The sequence below is a fragment of the Monocercomonoides exilis genome, assembly GCF_001643675.1.
Source record: "Monocercomonoides exilis strain PA203 chromosome Unknown scaffold7-2047599, whole genome shotgun sequence".
Taxonomy (NCBI): Eukaryota; Preaxostyla; order Oxymonadida; family Polymastigidae; genus Monocercomonoides; species Monocercomonoides exilis.
This window is the reverse complement of record NW_027150552.1, coordinates 1,815,990-1,840,189: the sequence shown is the minus strand read 5'-3', so window position 1 is coordinate 1,840,189 and position 24,200 is coordinate 1,815,990. Positions and strand designations below refer to the sequence as shown.

The 24,200-nt window shown below is 40.5% G+C and overlaps 4 protein-coding genes across 4 annotated transcripts; 1 reads left to right on the top strand and 3 right to left on the bottom strand.

Annotated features, from left to right (window-relative positions):
• Window positions 1-280: 280 nt before the first annotated feature.
• Window positions 281-4,215, bottom strand: MONOS_2016p1 (putative heterogeneous nuclear ribonucleoprotein R; the record flags this gene model as incomplete). Its single annotated transcript, XM_067871906.1, has 5 exons — window positions 281-3,517; window positions 3,599-3,710; window positions 3,788-3,884; window positions 3,945-4,056; window positions 4,120-4,215. 5 exons carry the CDS (start codon window positions 4,213-4,215, stop codon window positions 281-283), a joined length of 3,654 nt encoding a protein of 1,217 aa, XP_067733607.1.
• Window positions 4,216-8,119: 3,904 nt separating this feature from the next.
• Window positions 8,120-13,645, bottom strand: MONOS_2015 (uncharacterized protein; the record flags this gene model as incomplete). Its single annotated transcript, XM_067871905.1, has 1 exon — window positions 8,120-13,645. The coding sequence occupies one exon, from the start codon at window positions 13,643-13,645 to the stop codon at window positions 8,948-8,950; it is 4,698 nt and encodes a 1,565-aa protein (XP_067733606.1). The 3' UTR covers window positions 8,120-8,947.
• A 36-nt stretch (window positions 13,646-13,681) lies between these two features.
• On the bottom strand, window positions 13,682-19,891 carry MONOS_2014 (uncharacterized protein; the record flags this gene model as incomplete). Its single annotated transcript, XM_067871904.1, has 1 exon — window positions 13,682-19,891. The coding sequence occupies one exon, from the start codon at window positions 19,889-19,891 to the stop codon at window positions 13,682-13,684; it is 6,210 nt and encodes a 2,069-aa protein (XP_067733605.1).
• Window positions 19,892-22,997: 3,106 nt separating this feature from the next.
• On the top strand, window positions 22,998-23,744 carry MONOS_2013 (putative DDE superfamily endonuclease; the record flags this gene model as incomplete). The annotated part of the gene is made up of 1 exon (XM_067871903.1): window positions 22,998-23,744. The coding sequence occupies one exon, from the start codon at window positions 22,998-23,000 to the stop codon at window positions 23,742-23,744; it is 747 nt and encodes a 248-aa protein (XP_067733604.1).
• Between the last annotated feature and the right edge of the window lie 456 nt (window positions 23,745-24,200).

Below are 24,200 nucleotides of genomic sequence, written 5' to 3'. Positions count from 1 at the left end.
CCGTCTTTTGACGCAGCTGATGAAGAATACGAATCAGATGAAACAGAAGCAATTGGCAGTGAAAGTGTCGATGTCAGCTGAATCCCTTCCTCTCCACTGAAATGGCTGTGTTTGACATCAGCTTTGCTTCCTTCTGTAAAATCTTCTTTTTCTCCTGCCTTTTTCTCTTCTTCTTCTTCTTCTTCTTCTTCTCCATTCGACACCTCATCTCCTTCTTTCTCTTTCTCTTTCTCTTTCTCTTTCTCTTTCTCTTTCTCCTTGTTCTTGTTCTTGTTCTTGCTCATATTCCGTCCTTCCTCTTCCATTCCTCCTTTCTCTGCCATTTCTTCATCTCTAATCGTTTCCTGCCTTTTAGCAGAGAAATATTCGAGGCGGAAGTTGGATGAGTGTGTTCTTCTGTGAGTGGGGTTGTCGACCAATTGAAAGGTCTCTGGAATGATTGAAGACAAGTCGTGTTCAGAGACTGACAGAAACTGCTTGGTGGAGGAAGAGGAGGAGGAGGAAGAGGAGGAGAGGAGGAGGAGGAGGAGGAGGAAGAGGAGGAGGAGGAGGAGGAGGAGGAGGAAGAGGAGGAGGAGGATGAAGAAGGAGAATGTGAGTGAGTGTGGTTAGATGTGTGTGATGATGCTGGTGTTGGTGTTGATGATGATGATTGCATGGCTGCTGCAGAAGAGACTGTTGAAACTGCTCTTTCTGATGAAACATCTTTTGCTTCTGTTTTGGCTGCTTCTCCATTTTTGTTGAATTCTTGTGTGTTTGTTGAAGAAAAAGAAGAAGATGATGATGATGATGGAGGCGAAGCAAAAAGTGCAGTGGAAGAGGATGAAGGCAAAGACGATTGAGGTAAAGAGGAAGAATTAGCATCAATATAAGTATTAATATTAGTATTAGTAGTTGTAATCGAGGAGGAAGAGTAAGAAGAGAAAGAAGAAGAAGAAGAAGAAGAAGAAGCTGATGAAGATGAATTAGAAGAAGAAGCAGAAGAAGGAGGCGAAGAAGACACAAGCTGAGGCAAAGAAGCAGTTGCAGCTGGAGAAAACAGAGACGGCAGCTGTTTGGGAACAGCAGCAGAAGACAGATCAGAGCCGCTTCTGCTGCTGAGGGCAGAAGAGACAGAAACCTGCGAGGCTAAAAAGGGGCTGCCCTGTGAAGGCGACTGGCAGAGGGAGGGGTTGTATATTCCGTGCAAAGAGTGCTGGGTGTCTGTGGAAGAAGGCAGAAGACTCGGAAGCTGCAGGAAAGGGGCGAATGGGGAGACAGACATCATCTTCGGCTGGTACAAGTCAGGCTGCATTGCATGAAGAGAAGATTGAGATTCAGAGGAAAGTGTGCTGGCGAGTGTCACTGCAGCAGACATCGGCTTTTCTGTGTGTGCAGGAGAAAGCGAAGAATGCTCCTGTGACCTGGGCGTGGATGAGGTGGGGGTGGGGGCAGAGAGGATGTGCAGCTCAGTCGGGAAGGGGAGAGACGGGAGGGTGGCGAGGGGGATGGAGACAGTCGAAGTGGGAGAGACAGGAAGTGAGTCTGCCAGCTGGGTGTTTGGGGTGCCTGGATAGGAGAGCTGGCTTTGCGGAGGGAGAGTGGTGGAAGAGGAGGAAGAGGTGGAAGAAGAGGCAGATGAGGAAGAGAGGGAGACTGGATAGCTCATTTGAGAAACAAGGCCAGTGTTCAGCATCTTCACTGAGAAGGGAGGGAATGGCAATGAATTGGCAGAAGAGGAAGAAGAAGAGATAGAAGAAGCAGTAGAAGCAGAAGAGACAGAAGAAGCAGAAGAAGCAGAAGAGACAGTAGATGCTTGAGTGAGTGGAGAAAAAGAGGAGAGAATGTTTGGTTGAAATGCAGGCACAGCTGGCAGAAAGGGCTTGGAAAGAGAGGCAGCGTTGGAGAGTGAGGTGGGAAGAGGTGGCTGATATGGATAGGACGGAACAAATACAGAAGGAGAAGAGGCAGCAGCAGCAACAGACGAAGAGGAAGAGGAAGAAGAAGAAGAGGAAGAAGAAGAAGAAGAAGTTGAAGTTGAAGCAGAGGAAACTGGTGCTAATGGAACAGATTGGGGAGGATATGGATGAAGAGGAGGCTGAGGGAATTTCTGTTGGAATTGTGGCAGAGGAGCAGGGTACAGCTGAGGGTGCTGAGGGTGCTGGGGGTGCTGGGGGTGTTGTGGGTGCTGCAGATGCTGCTGGGCAGAGTGGAGTATTTGTGGCGGGCGTGTCTGAGAAGAGAGGGAAGAAGGCGGACGAGACAAGTCAGATATTTCAGGGAAAGGGGCGCTGAGTGGCATGGCTTGTGTGTTGAGGGCATTCGACGAGTTGGGCGGCTGCTGGCCGAAGAAGTAGTCATATTGATGAAGAGGATTGGGCATATTTGACAGATGGGGCAGTCGAGGCAGGCTTGGCATATTTGACATGTTTGACATGTTTGACAGATGTGGAGGAACGGGCTGTATTGACTGCTGTGGAGCAATCGGATAACCCCTTCCAGGGTATTGATAGGGCGGTGGCTGAGTCTGTTGTTGTTGTTGTTGCTGCTGCTGCTGTTGATATTGTTGTTGGGGCGTCTTCCACAGCTGTCCAGTGTCGTGTGGCTGAGGAGCGTATGCCGGCGGAATCTTGTTTTTCAGTCTGGCTGCATCTGGCAAGAAAGGCGAGAGAATCTGCTTCTGCGCAGATGAGCCTGGTGGCTGTGTTTGCTGTGCAGGCGCTGTGGAAAGTCCACGGGAGGCAGCGGGGACAAAGGAAGGAGGAGCGCCTGCTGCCGAACTCGGAGAATTGCTTGTGAAAGGGGGAAATGAAGACGACGAAGAAGAAGTGTTGGATGAAGGGAATTTTGCAGTTGAACCAGAATACAACGAAGACGAGGGCGATGTCAGATTCTGAGTGCCGGCAAGCGTCCTCGGCTGATAGACATGCCCTTGGCTAATTATGTCTGAAGAAGTGCCTGACTGTGCAGCTGCCGAGGATAGTTTCTCTTTAGCCTTTTGGTGCGGACACATTTTCGATTCATCTTCTATCTTCTTCTCTTTCGCTTCGCCGGCATCCTTTCCTTTTGGACCTTTCCTCATGTCATGTGGCAGAGCCCATTCCACATGCAGCACCCTCCCATCCACCTCCATCCCTTCAAACACCTTCAGCCCAACCTCTGCCGATTCTTTGCACTTGAAGTGGATGTATGCATGCCCCATCAAACGGCCGGTCGCAGTGTCCTTTGGGATGGATACGGATTTGAGGCACCGCGACGCTGTGGCTGGCAAAAGCGCTGTCACAGCTTTGGTTAAGTTTTCCCTTGTTGTCTCTACAGATAACCCTTTCACAAACAGAGATGTCACTCCTTCAAGGAGACGCGGGTCAAATCCTCGACGCTTTGCAAAAGAAACTGAAATTGTTGAGCCTTCTATGATCGATCCGCTCAGCTTATTCATTGCATTAACAGCAATCGAGTGGGATGAATACGTTGCCCATCCATATCCTTTTGATTCTCCTTCAGTCCCAGTGCCCAACACAAACTGGAAGATTGGAATCTGCAATTCAAAAAGCAATAACAAACAAAGAAACAAATAAATCAAAGAAATAATCGAAAAATAAAAAGCAAATTTCCATACGCAAGATAACTTTTCTAACGTCTCTTTAACTTGATGTTCATTCATATTTAAAGGCAAATTTACAACAAAAACGCAATTCTTTGAATCAGCAAATGCAGCTTTCAATTGAATCCTATTTACGCAAATGGACGATACAAATATTTGCATTTATTTAGCGAAGTGATATAATTCAATTAAAAAAATGGATACCTCTTGCCCGTCACAGAATTCAATACAAAAGGAGGATTTGGATCATCGAGTGCTTTGTACGTAGAATCTAATGATTCGTAACGAAGAAATGCATATCCTATGTGGTGGAATTATTGCCACATGATTAGATATTCATTTAAAACAAAACTTCACAAACCTGGCTGATCCAAGTTGCTTTTCTTTCTAATCAATGAAAGTTCAACTATTTTTCCATAAACATCGTATGCTCTTCGCAGCTCATCTTCAGTTACACCAGGAGGGACTGGAGACTGTAGATTAAAAAGAATGTCATCATTAAAAAAAATGAGAAAAAAAATATTATCTCGAGAAACCAAATGAACTCCAAATAAAGTTGTCTCCTGCGGATTGTTTCCATTCCCACTTCGAAGTATCATGTGTTGAAGAGCGAAATTCTTAAATTGGCTCATTTCAAAGTGAACTTTACAATGAAGAAATGAGAAATGTAATCCATTATGGGATTATTGGTGTATGAATTCTGTCTCACATTCGAATATTGTATCGTCAGTTAATAAAAAGAGATTTATATTACATAAGAGGAGAAATAACAAATATACAATAATGTTATTACATTTCGCTGAAAGAAAAGAAGATTTTATTGTTAAATTGAAAAAGAAAAAGAATAAAAAGGAAGAATAGTATTTGAAATTTCGACTTGAAATTTTGATAAAGCTTTTGAATTGATAAAGTTAAAATATCTTTGCAAACACAAGAGAAATTACAAATAAAAAATCGAAGATTTTTCATATGTTTCCAATGTTTATGAAACTCCTCAAAATTCGAAATATAATTAGTAAAATGGAATTGAAAAGAAAATTTACTTGGATAATTATTCACAAGAAAGCTGTAGTTGATTTTTTGTGTTTTTAACTTATTGTCAATATTGTTAGATGAGAAATTGACTCTCATTCTTCAAGTTTTCAATGAATTTAAGCAAATGAACGATTATTTCCATTTTTATTGCAATTATTGGTGCAAATTTTCTTTCTTTGTTTGATATTGTTGGAGTGATTAACATTTGTTGTTTTGGGTGATACACCATTTATTATTCGAAATTGGTAAACTTCTAATTCAAAATTAATAAAATTCAGAATTTTTTATTAAAAAAATTTTTTGATATAATATGATCACTGGCTGACTGTCAGAAAGTGATTCAAATGTTTTGTTTTTTCATTATTCTTAAAAAGGATGAAAATTGAACCCCGATTTTTATTATTCGTGAATAAACATGAGAATTTATGATTTTTCAGAAAAAAATCATGATCCATGAAATGGGATAATTTTTCAAATGAATAAACCTCACATTGTTAATTCATACATTTTTCAATAAAGAAAAGTTATTTGCATCAATTTTACAATCTGGGAGCAAGAATTCTTTATTTGAGAATTAATCCATGTATGCACTTTCAGAATTCTTAATTTGTTTTTGTTGATCTTCTGAATGTACAGTTTGCGCAAAAAATACCGGACATCGCAAAATACAAACTCATTTGGCATATCAGACTTTCATTTCCGTGCAGACTGAATATTTAAAAAATAATTTTTAAAATCTCGGAGAAATTTGATTATGTGTTTCTCCGAGATTTTAAAAATTATTTTTTAAATATTCAGTCTGCACGGAAATGAAAGTCTGATATGCCAAATGAGTTTGTATTGTTAAGATATCTTTTGAGGAATATTATCAGATTTTCTCTTTGAGTGGTTATTGAGAAATCGATCTTGTCCGGTATTTTTTGCGCAAACTGTATTTAAATTAAAAAAACCATATTTTGATTGAAAAATGTATGAATTAACAATGTGAGGTTTATTCATTTGAAAAATTATCCCATTTCATGGATCATGATTTTTTTCTGAAAAATCATAAATTCTCATGTTTATTCACGAATAATAAAAATCGGGGTTCAATTTTCATCCTTTTTAAGAATAATGAAAAAACAAAACATTTGAATCACTTTCTGACAGTCAGCCAGTGATCATATTATATCAAAAAATTTTTTTAATAAAAAATTCTGAATTTTATTAATTTTGAATTAGAAGTTTACCAATTTCGAATAATAAGTTCAACAATTTCGAATAATAAGTTAACCAAATTTGTTTTATAATTAATATATATTAATTATTGGGTAATTATTTTTGAAAAGTCGCAAATGTTTAATTTTCAAATAAATTTAAAATTTCATATCTTGATCAAATTTCGGTTCCCGCTCATGCAACTTCATCAAAGCGGAGGATATAATTTGACAATGCTGTTTAACACATTCCTGTGAAGTTACATGAGAGGGAACAGAAATTTGATCAAGATATGAAATTTTTGTTTCACTTGAAAATCAAACATTTGCGACTTTTCTAAAATAATTACCCATATATTGAGTTAAAAATTTTTCAAATCCAAAATTTAGGTATTTCATAATTCATGTGATTTTGTCTTGTAAATGAAATCACATAAAAAGTGTAATCTTGGCATAAACATATGTTTGCCTTTCTGTCATTGATTTCATTGGTTTTGTGATTTTTGTTATTCATTTATCATTTCGTAGTGATATTTTTTGAAAATTGCAGATCACATTTAAAAATACAACTCACAATAAATAATATTTGATGTAATCATATCTCACCCACTTGAACATAAAAAAAAATAAATAAAAATAAAAAATAAAAAATAAAAAATAAAAAATAAAAAATAAAAATAAAAAAATAAAATAAAATAAAATAAAATAAAATAAAATAAAATAAAATTAAAATAAAAATAAAAATAAAAATTAAAAGAAAGAAAAAGAAAAAGAGAAAAACGATTACAGTCAAAGCCGTTCATAATCTATTGGATATTATCAACATTGGCTACTGTCATATTTTTGTGTGCAAGAACATTTTAGGACTTTTTTCATTGGTTCACTGTAGTTAATAATCACAGTGCTAAAAAAAATTTGATGTGCCATTCTTTTTGATTTCATGTTTTTTCTTTCAAAAATTTCGTATTGATAATATTGCAAAGATTCTTCGAAATCAATCAAATGCTTATATTGAAATCAGAAATGAACTTCTCTGTCTTTCTGCGAAAACAAGCATGTGAAAGATAATGATTAAAAAGCACGTCATCCTTTTAAAAAAATCTTTTGCGAATAACTGTTAATTAGAAAATTTCACACTTCACAAAAAAATGTTTGATTACAAGAATAATCACCCACATGTGATTTCTTTTATCACTTATTGAATTTTCTTTAGGAACTGTTCAAAAAATAACGCATTTCAAGAATTGCACAGAAAGATCACAATTTGTTCCTTTTGATTCTTCTGTTTCTTCTCGCTGAAAATCAATTATTCGAACTGTTCATTAGGATCATTCTTTTTGAGAAGTCGCAAATGTTTAATTTAATGATTTAATAAAAATGTTCCTTATGTGGGACAAGATATTTTGCTTCAGGTTTTTTCATTGAAAAAATATGCACTTTTCTTTGACTTTTTTTGATCAAAAAACACAACCAAAATAGGTCCATTTTTTGACATTTGTGAAATGTTGGAAAACTTTATGTTTTGATTTCAACGATGCATGTTTTAGGATATGAAAAACAAATTAGTTTCAAAATCTGAGTAAGTGAAAATATGTTATGAGTGAAGTAATTTTTTAATGCCTTGTGCAAAAAAAGCTTGAAAGACCGTATTTTCCCCCCATTTGATCGTTTTTTGTTTTTTATCAATCAGATTTCTACAGCATGCACTTTTTCTCGTATCAAATAGGTTTGTGAATTCAAATTCTATAAGTTATACAGTATACATTATTTAAAGAAAAAATAGGTCAAAAAATGTTCAATTTTATTAAACCCCAAAACAAACCATTAGCGACTTTTTATAAAAGAATGACCCATATCCTGTTTGTGGATCTCCTTGTCCAAGAATTCAAAGAATGTCATCTGAAACATGTGGGCATCATCCATCAGATTCATCTGTGGCAAATAAATGTCTTCCAATGAATTCTGAAGAATCCATAAGAGTGCAAGAGTCAGATGATCAGTATCTTTGTGGAAATATAAGAATGAATATGATATGAGGAAATATTTTCTTTCATAATTTTTCTTTTCTAATGCGAGATGAAATATTATTTATAAAAGAAAATCAACTTGATTTTTTTCTAATTTTCAGCCATGCTTTGTTTTGAATCTCATTTTAAAACACGTTCTTTTTTCATCGTTGTGAAACATTGAAAAAAATAATACACCTGTTTCAAAACACTTTCAAATGCCCAAAAAATAATAAGTATCAAAACAAAGGCAATTTTCGTTTTGAATCTTGAATTTGAATAAGAAAAACAATGTTTCAAGGGTTTCAGGCTTTGTTCAAATCAATGACACCTTTAAAAACAGAACTCTAATATATATCATTCCTGAAGTTTTCATTCAACATGACATTTGATTCCATTTTCTTTTTCAACAAGTTATTAAAACAATTCAATAATTCATGTGACGGCTTAATTTCAAGGAAGCAAATTATATCCTAACTGAACATTTTTGCAATAACATTTCACTCAGTAATTGCTTTTGTTTCGTGAAATGACAATGATAGCAATAAAACATTTATCCACGCAAATTATGAAAATCCCAAAACATAACATTTATTTCTTAATCTCAAGATTTGTGTGCTCTCCAAAACAGTCCCAAAATAAAAGAGGTGCTCAATTATTCTCCATAAAAGCAGTTTCTGAACAAAACGAAAAAATGAATGGAAAGAAGATATGGAAAAAAGTGTATTTTAAAGGAAACTCATCGCACGACACATCAAACACAAAAACGCAAAAATAGATCTGTGCTCAAGAACTCCACGCAAATTCCTCTTTTTGTTGTTCACCACAGCTTTGTGATAGCTTATAAATCTCCTCACAAAAATAAAAACAAAAGAAAAATTAAAAAAATATAATTCTTAAATACTAATGATGCGACGATGCTTTATCAGCAACAAAAGTCTGGCTTCCAAATTACCCTGTGACCTGTTGGACTAATCTGTGAGAAAATGATTGCCTCAAGGCAACTCACAGATTCACCAACAAATCACTCTTCTCAATCCATTCATCCGTTCCATCCTGCACCAAAAGTTTACTGTTTTTTTGGTGTTATGAACCTAATTTTGGTATCTCAACAACTACTGCCTCCTTTAAGCGCTGCTTTCCCCACTTTTGCTGAAACTTGCTGTCGAATTGTTTGCCTTGCTGTCATCCTCCTGCTCCTCATCAATTATCGCATCTGACATCGTGAGTGTGACCTCATTCTTCGAGAAGAACTTGATCAGCTCCTTCTTCACATCGCAAAGCGTTATTCTGTCTCTTCCATGCTGCAGCAAAGCTGCTGCCACCAGCCCTGCCTGCCTGCTCCCCGATATCACACCCATATTTGGCCGCTCTCCATTCGCAATCTTCTGCCCTGCCGCATCTCCCTCATACTCTTCAAATGGAATTTTCAGGGATAGACACTCCCACAGCATCATCCCAATTGAGAATGCCACCGACTCTTTTGTTGCACTCATCTTCTTGTTCATCTGCAGCTCTGGCGCCTTCCACCTCAAACACTCTTTTCTGTAGTATCCATCTTCCTCAAACGCAGATGAGGGTGGTGGGGAATCCTTCCCATTTCTATTCGACGACGAGCAAGCAGACGAAGATGTGATGATGGTGGAAGACGATATGGAAGTGGAGGAGGAATCAGAATCATCAGAAGAGAAGTCCGAGTGGAGAGCGATGGCGATTTCCATGTGTTCAGAAAACAGGATAATGTGAGGGCTCAGATTCGCCAGAGAAGGAAGATAATATTTATCATCCTCAAACGAGTGGAGCGCTCCATGCACCACCCAGAACAGCAGATGCGCCCCTGTCACTTCCCGCTCCATCAGTGTCCCAATCGCCATCTCCTTCTTCTCGTTCCTACCATGAAGCAGCATGAACAGTGAATCCCTCAAGTCCACAATCAGTTTCACGTACGGAGACGAACAGCTCATTGCATCCACCAAGTTTGACATGGATGAAGTGGTCGGGCACAAATCCTCCCCTCGAACAAAAGTCGAATCTGAATCAGTCGTTGAAGTGGATGAAATAGATGGCGAAGGTGTTCTCTTCCTTATCTCTTCTTCTTCATCTTTTTCCAACATCCAACTGGGAATCTTGTCTGAGTCTCTCCCAAGGATGTATTCAGTTGATCCGCTCTCAGATAATAAATGCTCCGATGACTCTGAATGCTCCATATTCGTCTCATACACCCTCTTCTTGATCCTTTCTTCATTCTTCTTCTCTGCCTCCCTTTCTGCTCTTCTCCACTGATCTTCTGATGAAATCTCCATCGTCACCATCTCAAATGCTTTCGGATCCTTTCTCACTGTGTCATTCACAATCTCTTCCAGTTCTTTTGTTCTGTTCTTTGCTTTCTTCCATCTGACGATAAATGCGACTGCAACAATAAAAACAAGAAACAAAATCACCATCAACATTACAGTGATCCAAGAAAAATGATTTTCAGTTTTTCCTTTTGCTAAATAATCATTATTGCTCGTCTGTTCTTCTGTTCTATTCTTCAGAACAAACAGAGTGGTGCAATGCTGTGCTTCCTTCCCTCCAAACACAATCGCAACCGAAACTTCTGCCTCATTTGGCACCGACACGATTGCAGATGATGATATTGATCCCCTCACTTCCTTCTCTGAAACAAAGTCAGCTTCTGAAAATTCATGCCGCTCAACAGCTTCAGCATCTCCAATCCATGTGCTCACTTTGAACGACAACTCGCATGGAATCAGAACACTCCCCAAAAACCGAAGCTCCACAACACTTCCCTTCTCCTCGCTCTTCACTTCCTCTAAAACCGGAATAAACAGAGTTGAACTCCTCTCAGATACTATTCCTTCAACTCTGCATCCTTCGTTCAGAAACCAAAGAGAACTATTGTCCTTCATTCCATCTCCTCCCTTCAAACTCTCAATGTTCACCAACCCTGCATCCGAGCAGATGATATTTCTCCTGACAGATGGAAACTTCACAATGTCTGGATTGTTGTTCAAAAACTCTCCCCTTTCAATTCTCACGTCTCCTCCAGAAATTGACATTCCTCCATCTTTCGCATTTTTGATTGCTGTGTCTTTAACAACAACAGATGAATCCTCAAAATGGACAACTGATCCATTCCACTCACACATTTCTTTTCCCGATGCATTCAATTCAGACTCTCTTTCTGCCTCATCTCCGCTGAATGTGCACGACTCCAACTCCACAGCATTGCTTCTTTCACTTCGCAACATCTTCCCTTTCTGCTCTCTTGATGCACATTTGGCGAACGATATGTTCTGCATTCGCAGACTCCCTAAACAATTCGCAAATAACACTGCTCCCATTCCAGCTGTCATTGTGATGTTTTCAATTGAACACACAGAAAATGCACACTCGCATTTATTCCTTGCATCTTCACTTTCTTTTCTGTCATTTTCTCCCTCCAAAGCAAATAATGCCCCACCATCACACACAACATCTCGACATTCGCTCTTTTCGATTGCAATCATCTCACAATTCTTTGCTGTTATCAACCCCATTGAGCATTCGAGCGAAGCCATCACCAATGATGTGCAACTCAGTTTCGATTTCTGCTCGCATGTAATCATTGGAGACGATGATGTTACATGGCTCAATGTTGCATTCTCCAACTCCAGATAACCCCCTGAGGAAACATACAACAGCGTTGCATTCATCGCAAGTGCATTCTTGTGCTCATTTGCTGTTCCGCTGAATGTGCACTTCGTCATTTCTGTTTTCCCTTGGCCACACTCAACAAAGCGGAAATGATTCTTCAGAAACTCCGGATCCACAACAAAAGATATCCCCCGAAAAACAACTGATTCGGTGCACAACACCACACACGGACGAGTACTCTCCAAATGTGTGTTCAGCCGAAGATATGCTGCTGTGGTTGTTCTCGATCTTATTGACGCGTCTGTCACATCCAGCTCACCCTTGATGAGCCCTTCCCCAATCACAACAATCTGACTTTCAAAATCGTGTGTGAGGTGGCTGGCAGCAAATCCAAGCGATGCACACGGAAGCATCTGCGAGCCACAGTTCCTGCTGTCTTCGCTGGCCACTTCTCTGTCTGAGGTTGTGAATATCGTGTCATTCTGATATATCACAATGAACTCAATCAGGTTCACCGGCTCTCCGCACAGCTCTGTTCGGTCGATCCCATATATCGCATTCAGCCTGTTGTACTTCGATTCCCGCAGATCAAACAGGAACTGCGTCTCGTTGATCTGCTCCTTGATGTTGTAGCACTCCACAAACAGATCTCTTCCGATGTGTGCAATGTTCGAGCCAAACACAATACTCTTGAACATCATGTCCAGGTCTCCTGCAAAGACTGCCGCAACATACACCCCTCCTCCCCATCCGCTCTGAGCCGAGCAGCTGCTCAGCGTGATCGATGTGCCTCTCACATGCAGATATCCTCCTGAGCCCATGCAAAAATGGATTGCCCCTCCCTTCGGCGAATTGCTGCTCATGCACATCTCAAACACACTCGCATTAACACCCAGTGCTGTTGCACTGCTGCTCTCCCCAAGATCAAAAACACATCCATTTCCACCATTGTTCGTGATGTTCTTGAATTCGCTTTTCACCACAGTGATGGTCGATCTTCCATTCCCTATCTGCATCTCTCCCGCTTGTTTGTCTCGTGTCCCAATGATGCTTCCATCTCTCATTTCAACCATCTCTGCTTTGAATCCCTCTATCACGCATCCCACATCCACTGCCACTTCAAACAGACACTTTCCAATCGATGAGCTCACCACAGACAGTCTTTTCACAATCACACTTCCTCTCATCGCCACTGCAAATGAAATCCCGCTGACTTGGGATGCTGACACTATCGTGCTGACTCCACTATCAGTCATCTGCAGTTCCTCTCCCTCGCTCACAATCACTCCCCCTCTTTCATTCACAAACCCCTCTCTCACAACAAATGAGATCCACTCAAACCTCAGTTTCCTTGTGTTTCGCATGCACACATCCACGCCCTCCTCTCCAGAGCACTCGATGATCAGGCTTGCCATTGATTGCTCCTCGTTTTCAGCACCAGCTGATTTCACCTCGAAGTCTGACAGAATCCCATCCTCCTCATATCTGCACTCTCCAGACACAACAATCGTTTTCTCATTTGTCTCAGTCAACAAATGCGCAATGCCATATCTCCAGTTCTTGCACGGATCCTCGGCGCTTCCACACCGCAACAAGTCATATCCTCCTGCTCCCACATGCACTGTGCTGCTTCTGAACTCCACCAGAAACCGAAACAGTGATGTTTCCCCGTGGATTGGATCTGCTCCCATCAGATCGTTATCATCACTTTCCATCTCGCTCAATGAGAGATTGAATGTCTCTGTTGTCACTGTGGTGTTCAGATCCCGGCATCCAAAATACAGATGCTTTCCAATTGCTGCGAGATTTGACAAAAAGAATGTGCCGTTCAATGAAATGCACTTGGGCTCTGTCGCTTCACTCCCATCAACAAACATCGCTCCTCCTTTCCCATTCTCTGCCTTGCACTCGCATCCTTCCATCCTGCACCCATCCACTTTTGCACAGTCACTGCTTCCCAGTCTGATGCACATCAGCCCTCCTTCCCTCCCTGTTCTCGATTTCGCTTTTGTGAGTGTGCAGTTTTCTGCTCTCAGCGAGCCTTGAACTGCAAAGGGTGCATGCGAATGCTCTGTCAGTGAGGTGAAAGAACAGTTTTCAATGATAAGCCTCCCTCCCATCACTTTCACAATTCCATAATCTGTCAACATTCCACTGCTTTCGCTGATCGAGCAGTGGATCATCATCAGTTCGGCACTTGTTGAAGATGACACAAAGATCGCCTAGATTGTAGATATCATTGAAGAGGGTATCTGGAAATCAATCGAGCGAAATTCTGCTGCTTTTGAATTCACAAACACACCATCCAACGCTCCGTTCTGCAATTCACCTGAAACACGAAGCTTGCATTCCTCTCCTTCAAGCAGCGAGTCAATCACAAACGATGACACATCATATCCTCGGTCGACTTCAGCCACATTCTGGATGTGCAGCTCCCTCTTCTCTGCTCCCTCCAATGTGTTGCTGTACCCGCGCCTAAACGAATGGCACGGATGTGCTTCCTCACCACAACCAACCATATCGTATCCTTCACTCGACACAACAACAGTCGCAAGGTGTGCCTGAACCAGAAACAGACTCAGATCCACTGGATCTTCAAATCTGGATGTGTCCACCCCCTTCACATCAACAGTGCTCTCATCGCTCCCACTTGTCAACTCGATGCGGAATCTGTCCGAGAGGATGGATGAGTTCAGCTCAACACACTCCACAAACATGTCTTTCCCCGCAAATGCATTGTTTTCCTTGAAGCCAACACCTCTGAACAGGTAGTTGTTGGCATATCCTTCACTCATTGCAACAAACAGGCATCCTCCATATCCTCTTCCAACATCACTCACCCAGCTGCTCATCTGCACGTTTTCGATCCTCAGCTCATTTTCCTCACTCATTTCGCACAACCCAAAACTCCCATTCTTCGTGCTCGCTCCGCACCCTTCAACCACACATCCATCACTCATTGTCAATCCAGATCCCTTGTTCAGAGTGACAATACGCCCATTAATCGCATTCACCGCACTCACATTCACTGCTTTGAACTTCCACTTCGCATGATCTCCACTCACAAACAAGCTCGCCTCTCCTGCTGAGATTTGTGAGATTGATGTGTTTCGGCATGTGAACTCTCCTCCCTCGCAAAACACCATTCCCCAGCTGCCTCCAAATCCCAATCCAGCAAACTTCACAGAACTCAGCTCAACTGATCCACCATTCTCTTGCACAATCCACCTTTCAACTTCCTCTCTTCCCTCTCCTTCTTCTCCAAACAAACAATTCACAACTGCACATCTTCCTTGGCTGACCATCAGAACCGAACTCACTGAATTCAAGGCTTGCAAAGCAGAAGCTGAAACAACAGAATTGGAAATTGTTTCTGTTTCTGAAATCATCTTGAAATGCAGTCCTCGCAGAGAAAGCACAACTTCTGCATCAGAAACACACAGCTGACCACCTGGCTTAATCTCCTGCTCAGGCTTCGTGTTGTTCGTTCCATCAACTGTGAGTGTCTTGTTCGCATCAATAACCCCTTCCAGAAACGTGTTTCCTGCCAAGCGGATTGTTGTGTGCAATTCAATCACAAACTTGAATGCATATTCCACATCTCTGCACGGCATTTCCTCGTGCCCACATCCGTTGTTGTTCTGGAACAACCCATTCACAAAAACAATCTCTTCTCCTGCTGGAAACAGCATCACCAATATCGATGAACTGATAACTGCTCCTGAAGTGTCATCATACACCCAGAACCGTTCTCTCTCATCAGACTCCTTAACTGTCTCTTCCCACAGCTCCAGACGCAGCATCTTTCGCGGCTGAGGGCACACAACATAAACATCTTTCCCGATTCCTGCCCTGTTGTCCACAAACTCGTTCTGCTTCATGCTGTACTCCACGCTCACAGCACAAAACTTCAGATACAATCCTCCTCCAAAGCTCTCTTCTCCCGACACTCCATTCCCTTCAAAACAGTTGTCTTCAACATTCAGTGTTCCTCCTGCTTTCACCTCTGCATATCCGCACCCTCCTCTCCCGTTGTGCTCCAAACAACTCACGTTGTTGAATGTGCTCCCCACTATTTCACATTTCCCTCCTTCTCCCACTTCCCCAACAAATGCTCCTCCATCCCCTGCTTGCCTGCTGATATTCCACACATTCACACCCCTCATTTCAACGGCTTCACACTCCACAAATCTGATCATTGTGCAATCAGAAAGAGTTGACATATTCATCCAAGTGTTGCTCACTTTGAGTGATGAGCACCTTCTTCCGCTCAACACCCCTTCAAACCCAACAGCTGACACATTCTCCAGATTCGCTTCGCTCAGCTCCATTTTTGAACCAACACCACTTGCTTCCACCAATCCATGACCATCCACACAAACCCCTTTCACAGAAAATCCCTCCATTGTCAGCTCTCCCCCTTGCACACTCACAAACGAATAGTTCATCTCTCCTGATTCGCTCTTCACAGAGCACTCCTTCAGCTTCAAAGAACATTCTGTGCACTTCAGAAAACTTATTCTGTGAGATGCAAACGATTGAGGCACACAGAACCAAATGCACTCAAAACTCGTGTTTTTCTTTGTCTCAATCATGCTGTCTGAGTCTCCCTCTCCATTCTCAATCACTGCTCGATCCCTTTCATCTCCCTGCACCTTTATCATCATTTCTTGTGCGTCAAGCACCAGAGTGTTATCAAACACAAAATCTCGAAGAAGCACAATCTCAACATTTGCATCACTCGCTCGCCGTGTGGCTGCATATTCTATTCCCTCACACGGATAATCTTCGAACCCACACAACCGGTAGTTGCATCCCTTCTTCCCCACATACACACCTCCGATGCTTTGACGGAAAAATACCACCAGTGGAATCAGCTTCTCATTCTCTCCATTTTCCATCCCCATCATATCTTCCAGGATCGGCCTCTCTTCAACAGCCTTCGGAAAGTCAAAATTCAGCGAGTTGACATTCACCACATCTGACAGATTCCCACACATCACAAACATGTTGTTTCCTCCATTTTCTGCCTCGTTCGCATTCTCTTCCTTTCCAAACTGCACATCTTTCAATGCAAAATTCCTCCCTCCATCAACACATTTCACAACCATCCCTCCACCAACTCCACTCAATGAATCTGATGCATCTGATGCATCTGATGCATCACCATTCAGCGCCCTGCATTTTTCTGCAAGTCTTTCATCGCCACTTCCTCCAATTCGCAGAACTGCTGTTTTTGATAGCTCCAGAAAACATCCTCCCCCGCTCCCTCCATGAACAGAGCAGTTTTCCCAGCGAACTCCATTCAGCACCAGCTCCATCCCTTCATCCAACTTCCCAGACAGCCCACATCCACTCACCCAACTTCTCGTCAAGTTGCAGAACGAGCAGTTTCTCATATGCATGTCTTTCCCCATATTGTCGAACAACAGTGTCTTGCAAGTGTCATCTGCAACCCCTTCTTCTACCATTGTTGTGTTCTCCACATTCAAGACTCCTCTCGATGAATATGATACCGTTCCTTCTGATGTTCCTGATCCCTTCACATTCGTCATTGTGCACTCCACGATCTCACAGCCACCTTCCTCTGACATCCACACTGCTGAACCAGAATTGAATGTGATATCTCTCATGACTACACCCCACAAAGTGAGTGTTCCGCCTGTGCACATAAACAATGAGTATGCCACTGAAAGCGACAACCGAATACCTAAACTGCATGAATCCACCCTCAGACTCCCTTCTCGTGTGAACATCAGAGACAGTCTTCCGCCCAGCCCAGAAGGCACAACAATCTTCACCCCTTTGATCACACACGCGCTGCTTGTCTCAATCATTCCATCTTGCTTTTTATCTGCATTCTCTCGAACATCTATCTGCGAGTTGACTGATGTTCCGTTGAACTCAAATGTTCCTTGAGACAGATTCGCCTCAGAACTCAGTGGAACAGCACTCGCGATCGCTGCTCTCAACCCATCAGTGCTTGCCCATCGCGATATGACAAAGTCCATTGTTGCACAGCCATGTCCTTCGTATCCACATCGGTCAAAGTCCTTTTTGTTATCTCCCCCGACAATCACTGGAAGCGGTGCTCCCCTCAAATACAAAACCAAAGGGATGGCATATGTGTCGTCTCCTCCTTCATATCCCACAAGCTCATCTTCATTCGTGGTGTCTCTGCAGAACTCAAAGGTTATATTCGTTACTGATATTGTGAAGTTCGGTGCTCTCAAAAACACACTGTGGCCATGCAAATCTGCATGGCATTCAGCAAACTCCAGAGCCTGCAGCACAAAATCCACTCCGCTGTTCTTCACCTCAGCGAAAATTCCTCCACCTAACCCCCCACTCCCAGATGAGTAACGTGCTTCGCTCTTGCTCACTTGCACCAGCGAGCTCTTTCCAACATGAACAATTCCTCCGCTCTCTATCATCAGCCAAATTGCTCCACCATTTCCTTTTGTGCATTTCCCACTCACATTTCCGCCTTCCACATTCGCCTCACATCCTGCTCCCACAATTCCACGAATAAAACACCCATCTCCCGTTTCCACTTCCAATCCACTCGTGTTCGTCTCATTCACAAGAACACTTTTGGCTCTATAAGCAACAATCGCTGGCTGTGTGCTTCCATGTTCACTCTCAAATCTGCTTGTGCTTATTTTTGCAATCGATCCGTTGCTGATCTCAATCAGTCCATGCTCCCCTGTCCAAACAACATCCATGAAAACTGCTTGAATCATCGATATCTCAGCATTTGAGCCATCACAAGCCAGAAATGGCTGAGCCGAGAAGCTCAGTTTCTCCACTCCAACATTGCTCAGAAGCGTCCTGCCATTCTTCACACAAACAAAACAGAACGGGATGGTCTGCTCATTCGAACTTCCTTTCACTGAAGAAGATATGATTTCCAATGAGCTTTCTACTCCTTCTTCAACAATAAACACACTTGTCTGCTGCTGCTTCAGACTCTGCTCCAGAACAAACGCCACCAAGGTGATCTTCACACTGCTCCGAATCTCCACCATCTCATACAGGCGGCTTTCGTTTCCAACCATCTTCACCTCCGACTTCCCTTCCACCCCGCTCATGATATACCCTTTTTGTCTATCCAGCCTGAAACACTCTCCCCATATGTAGCTTTTGTTGAACAGTATCGAGTTGCTGCTGCTTTCTTGCCCAAACCCATAATCCAGCGAACGGCACGGATACTTCACAAATCCACAAGCACTCACATCAAATCCCCCATCCCCAACACTCACTCTCGCTTCTTGTGGAAGAAGATAGAACACAAGTGGGATTGCAATGTTCGGAGTTGCTCCATCTTCGCCTTCGATATCTTTCTCCCCAAAAAAGTTTGGATAGAATGGCAGGCGCTGCTGAATCACGCTTATCTTCAGGCTTGGCGATGCAATGAACAGATGGTTTCCCCAGGTGGCACTATTCCCCTCAAACTGCGGATTCACAATCTCAAAGTCATCATCTGCATTCTCCAACTGCAAATATATCCCTCCTCCTTTGCTCTTTCCCGCACTTCCATCCGGCTCATTGCATTGTGCCACACAATTCATCACTTTCATCGCTTTGTTTCCTGAGCTGATGTGCAAGTGGCTTCCTTCTGTTGTTTTCACCCACAGCGCTCCACCATTTCCATTCATGCATTTGCACTCGCTTATCGTGGTGTTCCACAAATCACATGTCTCCCCACTCTGAAGTATCTTCTCAACAATTGCTCCATTTCCTTCCATTCGATGAATCCTTGTGATGCTTCCGTTTCTCACATCAATGTTTCCTTCCTTCTCCAAGGCAAACAGACTGCACGTCCCCAAGCACACACCCTCAATGGAACAGCCTTCAAGAATTATCTCTCCCATTTCTGCAACAAAAAGCGGTTTGGCAAACGAAGCATCCATTGAATCTGCACGGATTGAACACACCTTCAGATCAATCAGCCCATAAAACCCTTCAACAATGAACAGAGACCCATCTCGAGATTTCTCTGAATCATGAACAATCGTCCACCTGTCCAGCACCAGACTCCCGCTTCCAACGCTGAATAGACACCCGCTTCCAACATTCGATGACACTGTCACATCTGTCACTGCATTGTCCTTTTCAAATTGGATTTCAAGCCCAAATACGCTGATATTGCTCTCCACTAATTCTGAACTGCACACCACAATCGCTGAATGTTTGTAGCTCACCCACTGTGTCAAAGCAAAGCCAATGGTCTTGGATCTACTGTTGCTTGTCCCACATCCCATTACATCCTTTCCACCAGTTAAATCTATTTGAAGAGGATTTTGTATTTCTGGAACATCTGGCAGCCATCCTTGCTTTAGTTCTCCACAATACACCCGCCCTGCTGACTCCGATGTCGAATAGGAGTAAACAATCCATTCTTGCAACACCCGTTCTGTTCCATTGCCCATAATGCATATATCATGCCCTTCACTATTAAATGAAGTGTTGTTCGCGAATAAGCAAAACAAAAATAGGCAAATTGTTTTTTCATTTACTGCATTGGTAATTGTTCCTGCACTCCCTTCGTTCACTTTTGAATCTTTAAATAGGCAATTCTCATAGTTTGTAGATGTTCCAGCATTCACATGAATTGAACCAGATCTCAATATCGCAGTGTTTTTTTCAAATTCACAACCAATTAATCCAATTTTGTGTGTTTCTCAACATTCAACGCACCCCCTCCGTGAGATGAGTTGCAATTGTGAAAAACACATTTTTTCAGAAATGGGTTTTTTTGAAAAATTGATATTGCACCACCATAAGGACATCGTGAAGGACAATTGCACCAACACCTTTCAAAAGTCGTGTTGATGGTAACACTATTTCCTGAACCAGTACAATAAACAGCTCCTCCTCGTGGGTATTCATCTCCACTGTAAGTGATTGAGCAATTCTCAAACAAACAACTCACGAGAGTCAGTGATGCACTTCCTTTAATACAAATCGCACTTCCATTGCGTATGGAGGATGTGCAATTAATGAATGAGCAGCTTTCATATTCAATCATTCCGTTGTCGAATGTGTCCAGAGAACTGGAGAATGTTTTGTCTCTTATCGGATCATGTGATTTCTCGAATGATGTGTTCGTTGCACAAAACTCAATCATGCTCTTTGCTTTTTCAACATTATTGCAAAACACATTGTCGCATTCATTTATTTCGCAATTTGAAATGAAGGACTTCTGAAGGAACACATTTTCTTTCCTGATGCCTGTCTCTTTGTGTGCGATGCATGAAGTGATGTTGAAAAATGCAACATTATCAATGGTCGTGCACAGCATTGTTGATGATCCAAGCAGAGATAAAAAAGGCATCATCATCATTGAAGAAAACAATGAATCTTCCAAAAACACTTTTTCTCTCACATTCATGTGATTCACATTGCCATTCCAAGTGACTAATGAAGTCACTTCTGTGTTTTCGTATTTCGTCAGTAGTGTGATATTTCGGATTTTAATATCGCCTTCATTCATTCGAAAAAGGGTATTGAATGATCCTCTTTCAAAAACTGCCTTTATATCTTCAATTCGGAGCAACGAATCTGAAGCGGATACACAGAAAGCATGCTTCTCTTCCCTGAAGAACATTAACCTTCTTTCTCGAAGTGTTGAATTTTTCACTCTGAAATGCGTTGATATTGATGTTTGGTCGAACAATGCATTTCTTTTCTCAAATAAGTCAGGAAAAGCGATGCATCTTCGTATGTCCCCCTCGCAAATGTTTTCTTTATGTAAAATCGAAATTTTATTGGAAGAGACATTGCTGATGTCACTGATATCATCTTTTTTAATAATCATATCTTTGTTGTTCAATCCCATCTTGATTTGAAGTGAAAACGATGCCACCCACACAACAAGTGTCAGTTGGATAAGTGGCATCATTGTGCGGAACATAAAAGCTTGTCCTTCTCTGAAAAACAAAGAAATAAAAATTCAACAATTAGAAAATTTTAAATAAGGGTCCTCGAAAAAAATTATTTTGTTGATCTTATTATCAAATGTGAATGAAATAAAAAATCGATGGATCATCGTCATTATAAAAAATGGAGTGAAAAATAGTTGTTTTAATTAACATTATATTCCATCATTAACAAAAAGAGAAATTTCAAAACAATTGTTATGAATAAACACAAAATTATCCTTCAGCTTCAATATTTGTTTGGTTATATCGCACTTAGGAAATTTCCTTCTGGTCAGTCAATGTTCCAAATACCAAAAAGAAAAATATGATATCTTGTTATTTTTTCAATTAACTTATTTAAGGTCAGCGTTTGCTCTGAAATTATTTCTATAATCAAAGTTATAAAGTGGATAACTTTTTTAAAAAAAAGAGTGGTGATGGAAGGTGTGTTTCTTTCCTTCTAATAATTTCTTTCTTTATTTTGTTTTTGTTTTTTGAAACTTGGCCTATGCTTTGTGAAAAAATATTAATCTTTTTATTCTTTATCTTTTTCTTTTTCTTTCTTTCCTTTATTATTTATTTGTTAAATTGGCGCTTCGGACAAAAAATATTTTTGAAAGAGAAAATCTGTTTTCCTAAATAAAAATAAATGAGAGAAAATACAGTGTTCACGTGCAGATGACGTGGAAATCGCATATTCATAAAGAAATGGACAAAACCCGGGAAAGGGACAAAACCCGGGAATGTCTAATGAAAAACTCAAAAAAGAAAAAGTGAGTTGAAGAATTTGATATTGAAAAAATCAAACATCTTCCTTTTGTTCTTCTATTGTGCCATATTTAACTTTTTTTAAAATGATGAAATCATTGATCAAATTCAATTAAATAAATGGATCGCAAAGCCATAATGTTTGCTTTTTTTTTTCAATATGTCTTCCTTTTCTTCGTCTTCAGAACTTTCAAAGGTTTTAGCCACCGCAGAATTCAGAAGATTAAATTCAAAAGTTGAAAAAAATTAATTTTTTTCTTTCAAGAAAAGAGATTACACACAAAAGAATTATTTCATCTGGCTTAGTTTCTTCTTCAGCTCTATATCGACATATCTCTTTTTTAAATCAGGGAAGAGATACCCAACACAATGGCAGACCGAATTTGTTCAACAAAGATGAACAAGAAGAAATAAAAGATTGTGCCAAATCTCTTTTACTTTCAATGAATAAAATAACATTCAAAGACATCATTAAAATAGTTTGGTTTTTGTTTAAAAATATGAATTAACTTTTTTGATGTTGTATTTTCAGGCTGAACACGTCTTGCAAAGAAAAAACCGAAACAAGGATGACAACAGCAAATTGGCAGAAATAAATGAAAAATGGGCAAGACGGTTCATAAAAAGAAGCAATGCCTTGCAAATGGTAAAACCAAAATCCATTGATGTGAAAAGGTTGCTAGCATCTTCAACTGAAAACATTTCAGCGTGGTTTTCATTGCTGGGGAACACAATAAGAACGAACAAAATTTGCGCCGATCTGATATTGAATATAGACGAAACAGGAGTCAGTTTGTGACATTCTGATAACGATTTCGTAATCAAACGATCAGATCAAGAAGATCCAATGTTGCACTCCCAACAACATCAGCCCAACGCAACTTTGGTTTTCGGAGTTTTTGCACATGGATCTTCTATTAATCCAGTGATGATTTGGCCCTCAAAAACTGTACCAAAAGATCTTGCATTATTAAAATATCATCGACTTGCAATAGTGGCCAACGGAAGCGGGTGGATGACAAAAAATGACTTTGAAGAAATCATGATGAAAAACATTTTACCCGCTGTTAACAAAAAAAGAATTGAACTGCATGGATCGGAAGCATCGGCGCTTATTATAATGGATGGGCATTCATCGAGGCTTTGCTGGCCTGTTATCACATGGTGTCGTGAACATTCAATCGAAATTATTATTCTTCCTTCGCACACCACACACTTGACACAACCGCTTGATCGCTATGTGTTTGCCCAATTCAAAAAAAGACTGTATTCATCTTTTCAGCCTCCAACCGAAAGCGTAATATCGTCATATAGAAAAGCTCTTGTGCCAGCATTGGCAGATGCTGTGAGTGCTGCGTTGGAACCTAGAACTATAAAAAAATCGTTCAACGCTTGCGGGATTGAGCCATTTGATCCGTCAGTTGTTTTAGACCGACTGCCCAATCAGTCTTCAATTACAAAAATATCTACTTTTAGTTCATCGGCCCGTGCTTCAAATGGAGTCTTTAACATGAAAGTTTTAACAAGTGATGATTTTGTTCAGGAGAACGAACCAAGTGAAGAAGGTTTGAGAAATTTCATTAAATTTGAATGAAATGATTATCTAATTTATTCTTATTTTATAATTCTGAGAAAAAGAAAAAAGCGAATCCAGAACCGTGAAAGGCAGTATGCAAAAGCAAATGTCAGAGAGGAAAGCAAAAGAGGATAAATGCGATGGGAAAACAAAATGCAAGATATCGGAACAAACTTGTGAAGAAGAAATGGATGAATCTTCTTTGTTTTCAGGAGAAAAACGAAAAAGAAAACAAGTGTCTGAAACAAAATGGGGAAAACTATTTTATTTCAGCTGAAAGCGACTTTTCTTTTCAAACAATTTTGTTTCGCAACTTGATGATAGAATTTTTTTCATTTTGTTTGATTATTTTCGTATGGTCTCATATCAGCCAATGTTTCTTTTCGATAGTGATTTTGAAAGCTCATTTCATTTGTAATTAAGAAAAAAATATTAAAAAAACATCGTATGAACATTTTTTTTCAAATAAATATT